This window comes from Sylvia atricapilla, chromosome 22 (assembly GCF_009819655.1).
Source record: "Sylvia atricapilla isolate bSylAtr1 chromosome 22, bSylAtr1.pri, whole genome shotgun sequence".
Taxonomy (NCBI): domain Eukaryota; kingdom Metazoa; phylum Chordata; class Aves; order Passeriformes; family Sylviidae; genus Sylvia; species Sylvia atricapilla.
The window spans coordinates 1,852,266-1,863,621 of record NC_089161.1 but is presented as its reverse complement, the minus strand read 5'-3'; the positions used below and the strand labels follow the sequence as shown (position 1 = coordinate 1,863,621).

At 46.3% G+C, this 11,356-nt stretch overlaps 1 protein-coding gene across 1 annotated transcript; it reads right to left on the bottom strand.

The window, feature by feature from the left end:
- Positions 1–464: 464 nt before the first annotated feature.
- On the bottom strand, positions 465–11,356 carry MMP23B (matrix metallopeptidase 23B). Its single transcript, XM_066334128.1, has 8 exons — positions 10,197–11,356; positions 6,905–7,023; positions 5,116–5,255; positions 3,830–3,997; positions 3,095–3,259; positions 2,780–2,890; positions 1,704–1,830; positions 465–1,180 (listed from the first exon to the last, which is right to left on the bottom strand). The coding sequence occupies exons 1-8, from the start codon at positions 10,365–10,367 to the stop codon at positions 1,006–1,008; spliced, it is 1,176 nt and encodes a 391-aa protein (XP_066190225.1). The 5' UTR covers positions 10,368–11,356; the 3' UTR covers positions 465–1,005.

Genomic DNA, 11,356 nt, shown 5'->3' with positions numbered 1-11,356 from the left:
AAGGACCAAGTTCTGAGCAGCTCAGACCCCTTAATTACCAAACTGGGCAGCTCAGGCCCCTTAATTACCAAACTGGGCAGCTCAGACCCCTCAAGGACCAAGTTCTGAGCAGCTCAGACCCTTCAAGGACCAAATTCTGAGCAGCTCAGACCCTTCAAGGACCAAATTCTGAGTAGCTTAGACCCCTCAAAGGCCAAACTGAGCATCTCAGACCCTTCAAGGAGCAAACTGAGCAGCTCAGACCCCTCAAGACCAAATTCTGGGCAGCTCAGACCCTTCAAGGACCAAGTTCTGAGCAGCTCAGACCCCTTAATTACCAAACTGGGCAGCTCAGGCCCCTTAATTACCAAACTGGGCAGCTCAGACCCCTCAAGGACCAAGTTCTGAGCAGCTCAGACCCTACAAGGACAAGCTCTGAGCAATAAATGCCTCTGGGGATAAGAGGAAAACCCTCAAACCACAGGAAGCCACTTGAGGGGAAGAGCTCTTCTGTGGATCCTTGAACTGAACACGTTGGAATGCACAACTGAGGAGCAACACACGGTTTGTGTGATCCTCATCCTCCTGACAAGTGAAAGAAAAGTAATATTAAGGCTTAGCCTTATAATTTCTTCTATTGCAGAGCAGCAGGACGTAAAAATGGGCAGGAAAACACTCAGAGAGTGTTAAATTTGTCCTTTTCCTGCCATCCCACTGCCCCAGGGGCTGGGGCAGAGTCTGCTCCTTGTTTGCAGCAGTTCACAGTGCCCCATTTGACACTTTCCTTACAAAAAAAAAAAAAAGAAAAAGGTTTTTAATTCTCTGTACAGCAAACAGTTGATAAATTCTTTATCATTAAAACAAATCTGGAAGAGTTTTGACCAGTCCCAGTCTCTCTCTTGCCCCAAAGGTACCGAAGCAGCTGCTGGAGAATTCAGTTGCACTACTGGAGATAAAATCTAAAATGCCAAAGGAACGACTGGAAATAGAAGGAGCAGGAACTGCAGGGCTCCTTCCAGGGCTGTGTCAGTGCTTCAGTCTGATCCTCCAGGAATAAGTAGTCAGGATTCTTTCTTTTTTCTTCACTATGCAAGTGTAAGTCCCTTCATTAATTGCATTTGCGATGATGCTCATGTGATCTTCATTTAGGGATAAATAACCTGGATATGAATATTCCAGCAGTTCTTTATCTTTATACCAGCTGTCAGAAGAAAAAAAAGAGTGGAGATTAAACTGAATATTGGGATTTCTACTAATAAATTTTGTTGAGTAAGTGCAGAGCAGAGACTTTACCAAAACACAGTTGAGTTTTACCCTTTATTTCAGGTGGATAATCAGGATTAACGGGGTATAATCATGAGTAATTTTGGAGTTTGAATCTCTGAAAGTTGATGGGAATTTGGGTCCTCAAGTCTTAACTAACTCATGGATTTGAGACAGTCTAAATTTTGGGTACATCCAGAACCTGTTCATACTTCAGTAAAAACCAACTAATTAAAACCTAAAAGGGTAAATTTAAATTTTAGGGGGTTTCTTTTGCAGAATATATCAGGGAATTCAGCTCAATAGCAGGAATTAGCTTTGTGCTATATATCTAAACACTGGATTTTATCCTTTTTGAGCTCCAGATGATAAACTCCATTCTTCTTTACCCTGTTTCTATCATTCTTCCTCATGGGTTTTTGGTATGTAAAGTATTCCTGGGATAAGGACAGGGCACTTACTAGACTTTGCCTTTTTTATGGATGATCTTCTGCCCACAGCGGAAGGTGACGTTCCTGCCCTCAGAAACTGTCTTGGTTTTGGTCCTGGGTGGGGGCAGAGTGGGGGGCACCGTTGGGAATGGGAATTCTGCCCAGGGAGAGAAGGAAATGGCAGCAGTTAAGGGGCTTTAGCCACCCCAAGACACTTCCACAAAACCAGCAGTTAAGGAGCCTTAAAAATATTAAATTAATATTTAAAATGTTACATTAATATTTAAAATATTAATTTTAAGTGTCTCTTCTTCCTGGGCAGTTCTTGTATAGACAGATAACAGGATTGATGTGCAAAGATAAAGATTTATTATTTATGATGTGTGTAAACTGAGATGGATAAAAACCAACGTGTTCCTTTCACAGCTATGGAAGAGGACACCAACAGTGCAGTGTGTGAAAAGCCCATGGAATTTCTGAGTATGTAATTATCTGATTGCATCTTTCATTAATGTGGCCCCAAAAAACAAACCCTCAGTGCTGAAGAGAGAGACACTGGTTATCCAGGATATCCTAAGGACAGCAGCATTTCTCTGGATTCAGTTCCACAGCTGCAGCAACCTGAGCTGGTCCTGCATTAGTTCCTTATCTGGATCCATGAACTGAGGCTGGGTGAGGTGATTATTGACATCCTTTATATGGAGATATATATATATATATAGATAGATATATATATATATATATAGATATATATATTTGGGGAGCAGCTCCAGTCCAGCTGTGTGGAGGTGGATTTGTCCTATTTCTGTCCCATCCCTGCCTCAGGACCTGCTCTGCAGCCCCTCTCTCTGCCTTGCTATTCCCTGGCACAGCTAAACCAGAGAGGAACTGGACAATTACACATTCCACTCCAGAAATGTTTCATTATTCCCCGTTCCAGGCCTGGATCTGCACTCAGATACACAACACAACCATCCCTGCTGTGCTGCATCACTTGTGTCCACTGATCCCTGGTGTGAAATCAAGATCCTGCCTGTGGCAGGCTCACCTTCAGCTCCTCCCTCAGTGCAGACCCCAGCCCCAAGCCCAGAAAAGCCCCTGGGTACCGTAGCAGAAGTCACAGGTGGAGGGGCAGTGCTTCTTCATCAGCTTCCTGCGCTTCTCACAGAAACCTTTCTTTGCCCACGATGGGCACATAAATAACCTGTCCTTACAGCCTGAAACAGGAGGAGAGGAGCTGTTAAAGGAGCCTGAACAACCAAATTTAGGTGAAACAGCAGAAGGAACAACGTGGAGCTGGGGTGGGGAATGATCTAAAGCAGGAGCACAAGAGCTGGAGGTGGGGATGTGACTCCACAACTGCTCCACAGCATCCAGCTCTGGATTTCACATTCAGGCAAAGCCCTGCAGGGCTTCCTCACCGTAGAGCCTGTGGATTCCCCACACTTCATCCTGGGAAATGCTCTTTTTGCCCGTCAGGGTGGCGTTGATGTGCATGAGGGCGTTGGGGTTCAGCGAGTGCATGAGCCCCAGGGCGTGGCCGATCTCGTGGGCTGCCACATGGACCAGGTCTGTCAGCCAGACCCCTGGGGGAGAGGAAAACCAGCTGGGATTGTGCTGTGCAACTGGTGTTCAGCCCTGCTTCATCACACAGTTCCTCCTGGTGTAAAGCCACCAAAGATTTCAGCACTAGAATGCTGCCCCAGGTTCTTCTTCTCTGTAGCTGCTTGGGCCCAAATGGAGCCAATTATTTCCACTTCTAATTGTTTCTAATTGCCAGCAGCAGGAGCCAGATTGACCCAGGGCAACACTGACCCTCCTCAGCTTCCTGCTCACTTTGCTCCCACAGCCCTGAGCTGAAGATTGGGAAGATTCCAGTCTGAAGGAGGCTCTTGTTTGACCTCCGCAGCCTGGAGTCAAACTCAAGCCTCTTGGCAACATCCAGAACGTGGATTTTAACCGAAGGATGTGGCTGAACCATCCAATCATTTCACTAATTCCAATAATTCCAGCAGGAAACGGCCCTGCCACCAGAGTTCAGGCTCAGGGCAGAGAAACTACAACATCCACAATAAAACCCTGACTTTCTGCTGTCACTTTCCCACATCAGGCAAATCCCAGACTAAAATCAAACCCCCAAGCATTCCTTGCTGTACCTTTTTTCCAGCTGAACCTGGTGTTCCCCAGGATCCAGTACTCGTGGTCATCAAAGTGGATTTCTCCGTGGGGTGGGAAGAAGGCGTGGGCCAGTTCCCCCGTGGTGCCATCGAAGCAGTGGTGGGTCAGGGACTCCAGGCAGTCCGTGTGGTTGATGGAGTAGAAACCTGTGGGAAAAGCAGCAGGCTGAGGGTCATCCAGCAGGATTGGCCTGCCCAGGAAACCCCTGGCTCACTGGAAAGGTCTCTGATGGGATCCCAGGCGTTTTCCAGCCTCCAGGGCCACAAAAGGGAAGATAAATGAAAAGCAATTGTCAGGACTGATGGCAGCACTCAGCCGCTGCTGACCCTGGATTTAGAGCTGTTCCCAAAGGATAAAATGACTTTGTTTCCCAGCAGAGAATGCTGAGCTCCTCTTGCAGCACCACGTGGAAATGATCTTTTTGAGAGAGAAGCTGGACAGAGCATTTCCACCATAAATAAGCAGATGCCTTGGAGTCAGAGCTGCAGCAGGATCACAGTGGATCCTGAATCCCTGGAGTTGGGCACCTGGGGCTCCCACAGGTAGGAGGGACAGAGGCAGGACAGAGCCCTGGGAGCCTCATCACATCCTGCAGCACCAAGGGGATGTTGTGAAATGAGGGTGGATCTGCTGGCTGGGCCATTGGCACAAGGAATCTGTGCTTCACACTCAGAAATCCCAGGAAGAATTGACAACCACACCTCAGCATTGAGCTTTTTTAGGCCCCAGGAAATTCAGGAAGAGCCACGGAGGGGAAGAGGGAAGGGATGGAGCAGTGACTGCTCCAATGGGATCAGTAAAAGGAGGACTGAACCCAGCAACAACCAGAATCCCTCACCTGCTCTGCATGACCCTGGGTGTGTCACTCCACCTTCCAACATTCAGCTTTCCCCTTCTGTGGAGCAAGAATCCGTGGATTCTTTTTCTCCAGTGCTTTCCCCACCTGTGGGTTCCCATTCCCCTGTGGGATCCCATCCCAGCAGCAGAATTTGAGGCTTCAATCCTGGCAAATGCCTGAAGCTTCCCAACCACCAGATCCACAGGGAGTGTTAATTGTGACATTAATATTCCCTTGAGCAGACGAAAGTAGCTTTTTCTCTGCCTGGCTAAAGGCAAAAGGACAGCCCAAACCTTAACGAAGTCCAGACAGCACAGGAGTGCTCTCCTGCTTCCCCCATCCTGGATTCTACACCTGAATTCCTGCAATTAACCCCACACCCAGATCTCCCCTGCCCCAGGGCAGGGTCCCACGGGGGACACTCACCGATTTTGAGGTCACTGGGGAGGTGGCGTGGCACCTCCCTGAAGCTGAACGGGGACACCTCGCTCCACATGCGGAATGCGGCCGCCAGCCCCCGGCGCGTGTCCCGGGCACTCAGCAGGTTCCTCGGGAAGGACAGGATCCTGCAGGGACACCAGGACAGCCTCAGGGAAACAGCCCTTCAGGGAAATGCCCCTCAGAGAAATGTCCCTCTGCTGGAATCCCGAGCACTGAGGATTTCAGGGTTTCTGTGCTGACCCCCAAGAGAACACTGCGTTGGACCTGAGCTAGGAAAAAGGCTCCCAAAAATTGTGACAGCACTGGGATTGTGGGTGTGGAGTTAAATAGAAGTGTGGGATATCACAGGGTGGAAAACTCAGAGTTTAAAATTTTAGAGTTTAAATTTTAAACTCTAAAATTTTAAACTCTAAATTTTAGAGTTTAAAATTTTGTGACAGAACCCCCAAGAGAACACTGCATTGGACCTGAGCTAGGAAAAAGGCTCCCAAAAATTGTGACAGCACTGGGATTGTGGGTGTAGAGTTAAATAGAAAGCTGTGATATCTTAGAAAACTTAGAGTTTAAGGGTTTAGAATATAGTAATATATAATAAGAATATAGTAATACATAATATAACACAAGATGGAGGATTTAGGGCAGAGCCTGAGTCCTTCTTTTTCACCTTCTTCTCCATGGCTCTGGGTGGGGTTTTGTAATTGGGTACAAAAATCCCCATTGTGGGCCACGGGTGGTTGGTTATTGGGTTAAAGTAAAAATAATTTAGGTGTCATTTCATAATTGGACAGAGAGATAGAGAGGGCTCCATTTTTAGTTGTTAGCTAGGAGTGCAGTAGAACTCACAGTTTGTGAGACTGTAAGATAGATAAGAAGTTCTTTGAGGCTGGAGAGGTGGAACAAAAGCTGTAGTTAGTCCAGACCATGTGCTTATAAAGAATATCAGGAATTAATTCACACCTCTGGAGGGGTTATTAAATACTGTCGACATCCAGCTCAAGCTACTCCTGATTCAAACCTCTTGCAGTGAGTGCTTGGAACAGCAGAGAAATGGATGGCAGCAGCCCTGAGAGCCTGCAGTGTTTGAGCAGAGACAGGTGTTGCATTTTATCTTCTTTTTGCCTGAGTCGGGATTAAATGTGTGATACAGTATTTTTTGTTTGGACTCAGCTCTGCTGGTTATCATTTTTAGCTATGGTTATGCTCTGCCCTCGTCCCAGCACATCCCAAAGGGAGCAGAAGGTTTTCTATCAAGCCAGGCTGTTCATGAGAGCAAACCTGGGCAGTGGAGGTCTCATGAGCCTGAGCCAGTCTGGGATGAGCAGAGAGGGAAGGAGCAGAGCTTCCCCTCACCACAGGATTGTCATAAGGGCTTTTTATTGTTTATTTGTCAGTAGCCTTTTCCCAAAGAGAAAGGGAGGGAGATTGTTAAAATCCCTCAGTGCTGAGAGCCCTGAAATGACAGAAATCCTGAGATCACCTTTCAACAGTGATTGCCCTCGGTGCTGGTTTAGAACTCTTAAAAACCCCACCAGGATAAGAGAATTAATCCTCCATCACCACTTCTGAGGGAAGTCCCTGTTGTGGGGAGCCTGAACAGTTTCTCTCCAGCCAGAAGTGCAGCACTGGTCAAAAAAATATTCCAGCTTTGGAGTGGCTTCAGCAGCTCTCCCTGCCCTGGCCCAGCGAAAACCACAGGGCCAAGATCCAAATCCATTGCATCCAGCAGGAAAATTCAGGATCATTTTTTTTGGGGAGGGCTGATTCCAGGCCTTACTTGTAGGTGAGGTTGAAGTGGTCCCACTTGAGGTGGCCCGGGGTGATGGTGTACCTCCTGCTCCGCGCCGGGGGCCGAGGAGGGGCCGGGATCAGCACAGCTGAGCCTGGGACATCTTCCTTAAAGACAAAACAGCAGCTTGGAGGAGAGGGGACACACTCCAGGACACTGGATGCTTTAAGGTTTTAGCCTGTTTTTTCAGCTCCTGTGGTGTATCAGTGGGTAGCTTTAAACTCCATAATGAAGCGTTAGCTCGTGTTTCACGTTTTGTCAGACACAACAATTCTTCTGGGTCTGAGATCCCACCCCACAGCCTCAGGCCCCCAAAAGTAAAAAACAAAAGTGAACTGGGGGGAGCAAACTTCATTCAAACTTCAAAATGACTTCATTGCCTGAAGCTGTAATTGGAGGATTAACTCCTGATCTGTAAATGGACCAAATTTATAATGGTGTGACAACTCGTGACCATCTTATATGCAGCCCCTCAGAGGTTTTTCACTGCCCTTCACCTACTGAAGCCTTTAATAAATCACCACTTCATTCTCTTAACTTTATCCAGCCTCTGTTCTGGGCAGCCACTCCAAGACATCACAGTGTGGAATAAAAAACTGCCTGGAACAGGACACCTGGGGACAAATGGAGCAGGACACCTGGGGACAATGGAACAGGACACCTGGGGACAATGGAACAGGACACCTGGGGACAAACAGAACAGGACACCTGGGGGCTGAGGAGCACCACAGGTCCTCCCTGAGTGAGATCCAAGAGGTGAGACCAGTCCTGCATCACTCCAAGAGCTCCTCTCCTCTTGGAGAGCACAAACGAGGCCTCAGGAGGCTCCTGGCCACTGCAAGTGCTGCAGCTCTGCCTGGAAAGTTTTCATTTCCTCCTCTCCTCGCCACAGAAGAAATGTAAATCTGGAGAAATGACTAAAACAGGCAATTCTTTGTGCAGAGAGCTCTGAAATGCCTTCAAAGGAAACAGAAGCTCTGGAAAGTCCTGGATGCCTTTAAAGCATCAAACAGCAAAAGACATGGAGTTTTGTGACACGTCTAGAAAAGCCTTTTAGTACTTGGAGGGAAATGAATGGGACCCAAGGTGGGTTTTTTGGAAGTCTTCCAGCTCTGTTTCCCCTTTTTGGGGCTAAACCACTGAAAATCTCCGGGCTCCAGAGGCACCACGGCACTTCCCCAGGGACAGTGGTGCAGAAGCTGCTCCAGGAGGGTCTGTGCTGCCTCCCAGCACATTCCACGGGCAGCAGGAGCTGTCTGCACTTTGCTCATGGAAGAAATGAGCCTCTGAGAGCCAAACCCCACATCTCTGTGTCAGCAGAGGCCTGAGGTGACAGCTCTGGGCCCTGCCTGAAGCACAAACACCTTTCCATGGTTTGAACAGGCTGGAAACCTTCTCCTGAGCCTGGGACTTCCATTTCCTCCCATCCTGAGCCAATCTCAGCATCTGGCTTTCCTCCAAGGCAGGTATTCACATCTTTCAACAACATTTATAGATATAAAAAATTTAAAAATTATGTATAACTATGTATATTACTATATATATATAATATATTATATATTATATATTATATAATATAATATATAATATATTATATTATCGTAATTATATCTATATTTTATATAAATTTATATTCTCTATGAAATATATAATTATATTTTAAATATATATAAATATATATTTATATAGAAATATAAATATATAAATAGAGATGGTGTATATTATACAGATATAATATACATAATAACTTATTATAAACCATATTATATTAATATTGTAATATTAATATAGGTTATTATCAATATAGACAACACAATAGAAATTTTATATATTATATAAATACCATCTAAAATAACATAGACTATCTAAAATTCAGTGTAAATTTTAGATAGAATACCATATAAAATGTAAAGCGTGTATATTATCATATAAATTATAATTTATATGATTAATTATATATATATCATATAAATTTTTTATATATATATATATATATATATATATATATATATATATGTATGAAGAGAAGCACCAGCCAACAACCCTGCTCTGAATTATTCACCCTGTGCCCTCAGACCTCCAGGAATTTACTTCACTGAGCCGTAATGACAGTAATTAATTCCCTTCCCCCTCCCGGCCGTGCAGTTCCCCTCAAGCCAAAGAGCATCACTCTCAATTAGGAGCAATTAACAACAACCTGAGCACGTGATGCAAATGAGGAGCAGTGCCGGGATGTTTGATACACAAAACCCAGGAGAGGATGCGCCTAAAGATCCTTTTAAAAAAAAAATAAAATTAAAGATGAAACGAAGCTAAAGGAGAAAACGAAGATCCAATCCTGGGAACCGCACAGACCCGAGAGATGGAGCTGAGATCTGCGGGTCCCGGGCAGGCGGTGCCACATCGCCCTGGGCTGGGGAACAGAAACCCCAGCAGCAGCCAAAGCTCCGGGGGAAAACTCCGGCACGGCTCCGTGCCGGCTTGTCCCGGGTCAGCCCGGCTCCGTGCCGGCTTGTCCCGGGTCAGCACGGCTCCGTGCCGACTTGTCCCGGGTCAGCACGGCTCCGTGCCGACTTGTCCCGGGTCAGCCCGGCTCCGTGTCGGTTGTCCCGGGTCAGCCCGGCTCCGTGTCGGCTTGTCCCGGGTCAGCCCGGCTCCGTGTCGGTTATCCCGGGCCAGCCCGGCTCCACCCGCCTGAGCCCGCACTGTCAGCCCGGGAGCCGCTGGGAAAAGGGGCTCACACTGCCCCCAACGCTTCTGGTTGGCTTCACATTCATAGTTTATTGATTTGGATCTTTTTTTTTATCTATAGAGCCATTGTTCTATTCAGATTCATGTATAGTTTTATTTATATCCATTTATCTCTTTACATTCATGATTTAGAGATTTATCTATTTAGATATTTATCTGTTTAGATATTTTTTTATCCATAGATCTATTTAGATCTGTCTATAGATCTAGTAAGATCTATTTATCTATTGAGGTCTATTTATCTGTAGACCTATCAGATATATTTATCTATTTAGATTAGACACTTATCTACTTATGTATTTAGATTAGATATTTATCTATTTAGATTAGATATTTAGATTAGATACTTATCTATTTAGATTAGATATTTATCTATTTAGAGCAGATATTTATCTATTTGGATATTTAAGTATTTAAATAATGAAACACTTAGATATTTTGATTCCAGCCTCGAAGCAGAACACACCTGCGCCTCTCTTTGACGCCCACTCCCCTCCCAGGCACCTGAGGATCAGATCCCTTCTCTCACCTGAATTTCCTGCACTGCAGCTCCAGCTGGATATTCCAGAACTGCCAGCAAAGCCAGCACAGGGAGCAGACACAAAAACCCCACCGTGGTTCTCCAGCCACTGCTCTTTTTCTTGTCCGGGGACACGGAGCTTCTCCTTCTGCCTGCAGAAAGTCGTTCAGCTCGATCCATGTCGTTCCGGAGGAGTTTTTGGAGGAGTTTTTGGGACAGGCACTCAAGACATTCCCCGCACAGAACGCATCTGTAATCCTTGAGCTCACATTTGGAGCGCCTTGTGAGCAGCCCTGCAGCTACTGCCAGAGCTGTGCACGACCAGAGGAGTTTCAAAAAGCTCGACTAAAAAAAAAAAAAAATTAAAAAGGAGGGAAAAAAAAAAAAGAAAAAAAAAAGAAAAAAAGTAGACTTTACATTAAGCCTCTTTCCAATGTGCCAAAGATTCTCTCAGGCTCTGCCAAGTGGGATCGTGTTACTGCAGCTGAAATTTTGGGCTGGCCGAGGAACAGCAGCAAAGTGAAACAAGCTGGGGTGGACATGAACTCTTCCCTTTAACTGTGTGAGCAACAGAGGGCGAATCTGCAGTTGTCAGCTTTATGTAATGAAAAAAGAAAGAAAAAAAAACCGAAGGAAAAAAAACGGGGGAGAGGGCAGCAAAAGGAATCCAGAAGGGCAACATCACCCCCTTGGAATGTGTCACTGGGGATGCTCCACGTCACTTGTCACGGGCTGTCCTCAGGATGAGAAATGAGATGCTGGGAGCGCAGCCTGGGCTCTCTGCTTGGGGAACTGCCCGGGGAGTTGACAAACTCCCACCAGAGCGAACACCAGCCCCTCTGCCATCAAGCTTGGCTGGGGATCTGCGAGTTTCTGGTGCACTTGGGTTATCAAGTGTTTTCACGCTGGTTTTGGGTCCCAAAATCTGGCTTGGAGGGGCTTGTCTCAGCTTGTCTCCAGCTGGGAGGTTCTTTGAGGCATCTCCAGGCTCCAGACACGAATTGACTCAGGACTTTTGGGAAAAAGCTCACTCAGAAATTCTCAGGTTTTTAGAGACAGCTGCACTTTTCTGTCCGGTCCTGAGGTGGGGTGAAGTGAACCCCAGTTGTGCCCAGCCAGAGGAAAAGAAACTCTGCAGCTTCCCAGTTCCACCACAAATGCCAGGGAGG

Coding starts and splice junctions, on each gene's coding strand:
- MMP23B (XM_066334128.1), bottom strand. CDS start 10,367: ATGGATCGAGCTGAACGACTTTCTGCAGGCAGAAGGAGAAGCTCCGTG. Junction 7,024..10,196: donor CTGCAGTGCAGGAAATTCAG/GTGAGAGAAGGG, acceptor TTTGTCTTTAAG/GAAGATGTCCCAGGCTCAGC. Junction 1,181..1,703: donor CATAAAAAAGGCAAAGTCTA/GTAAGTGCCCTG, acceptor TTCTTCTGACAG/CTGGTATAAAGATAAAGAAC.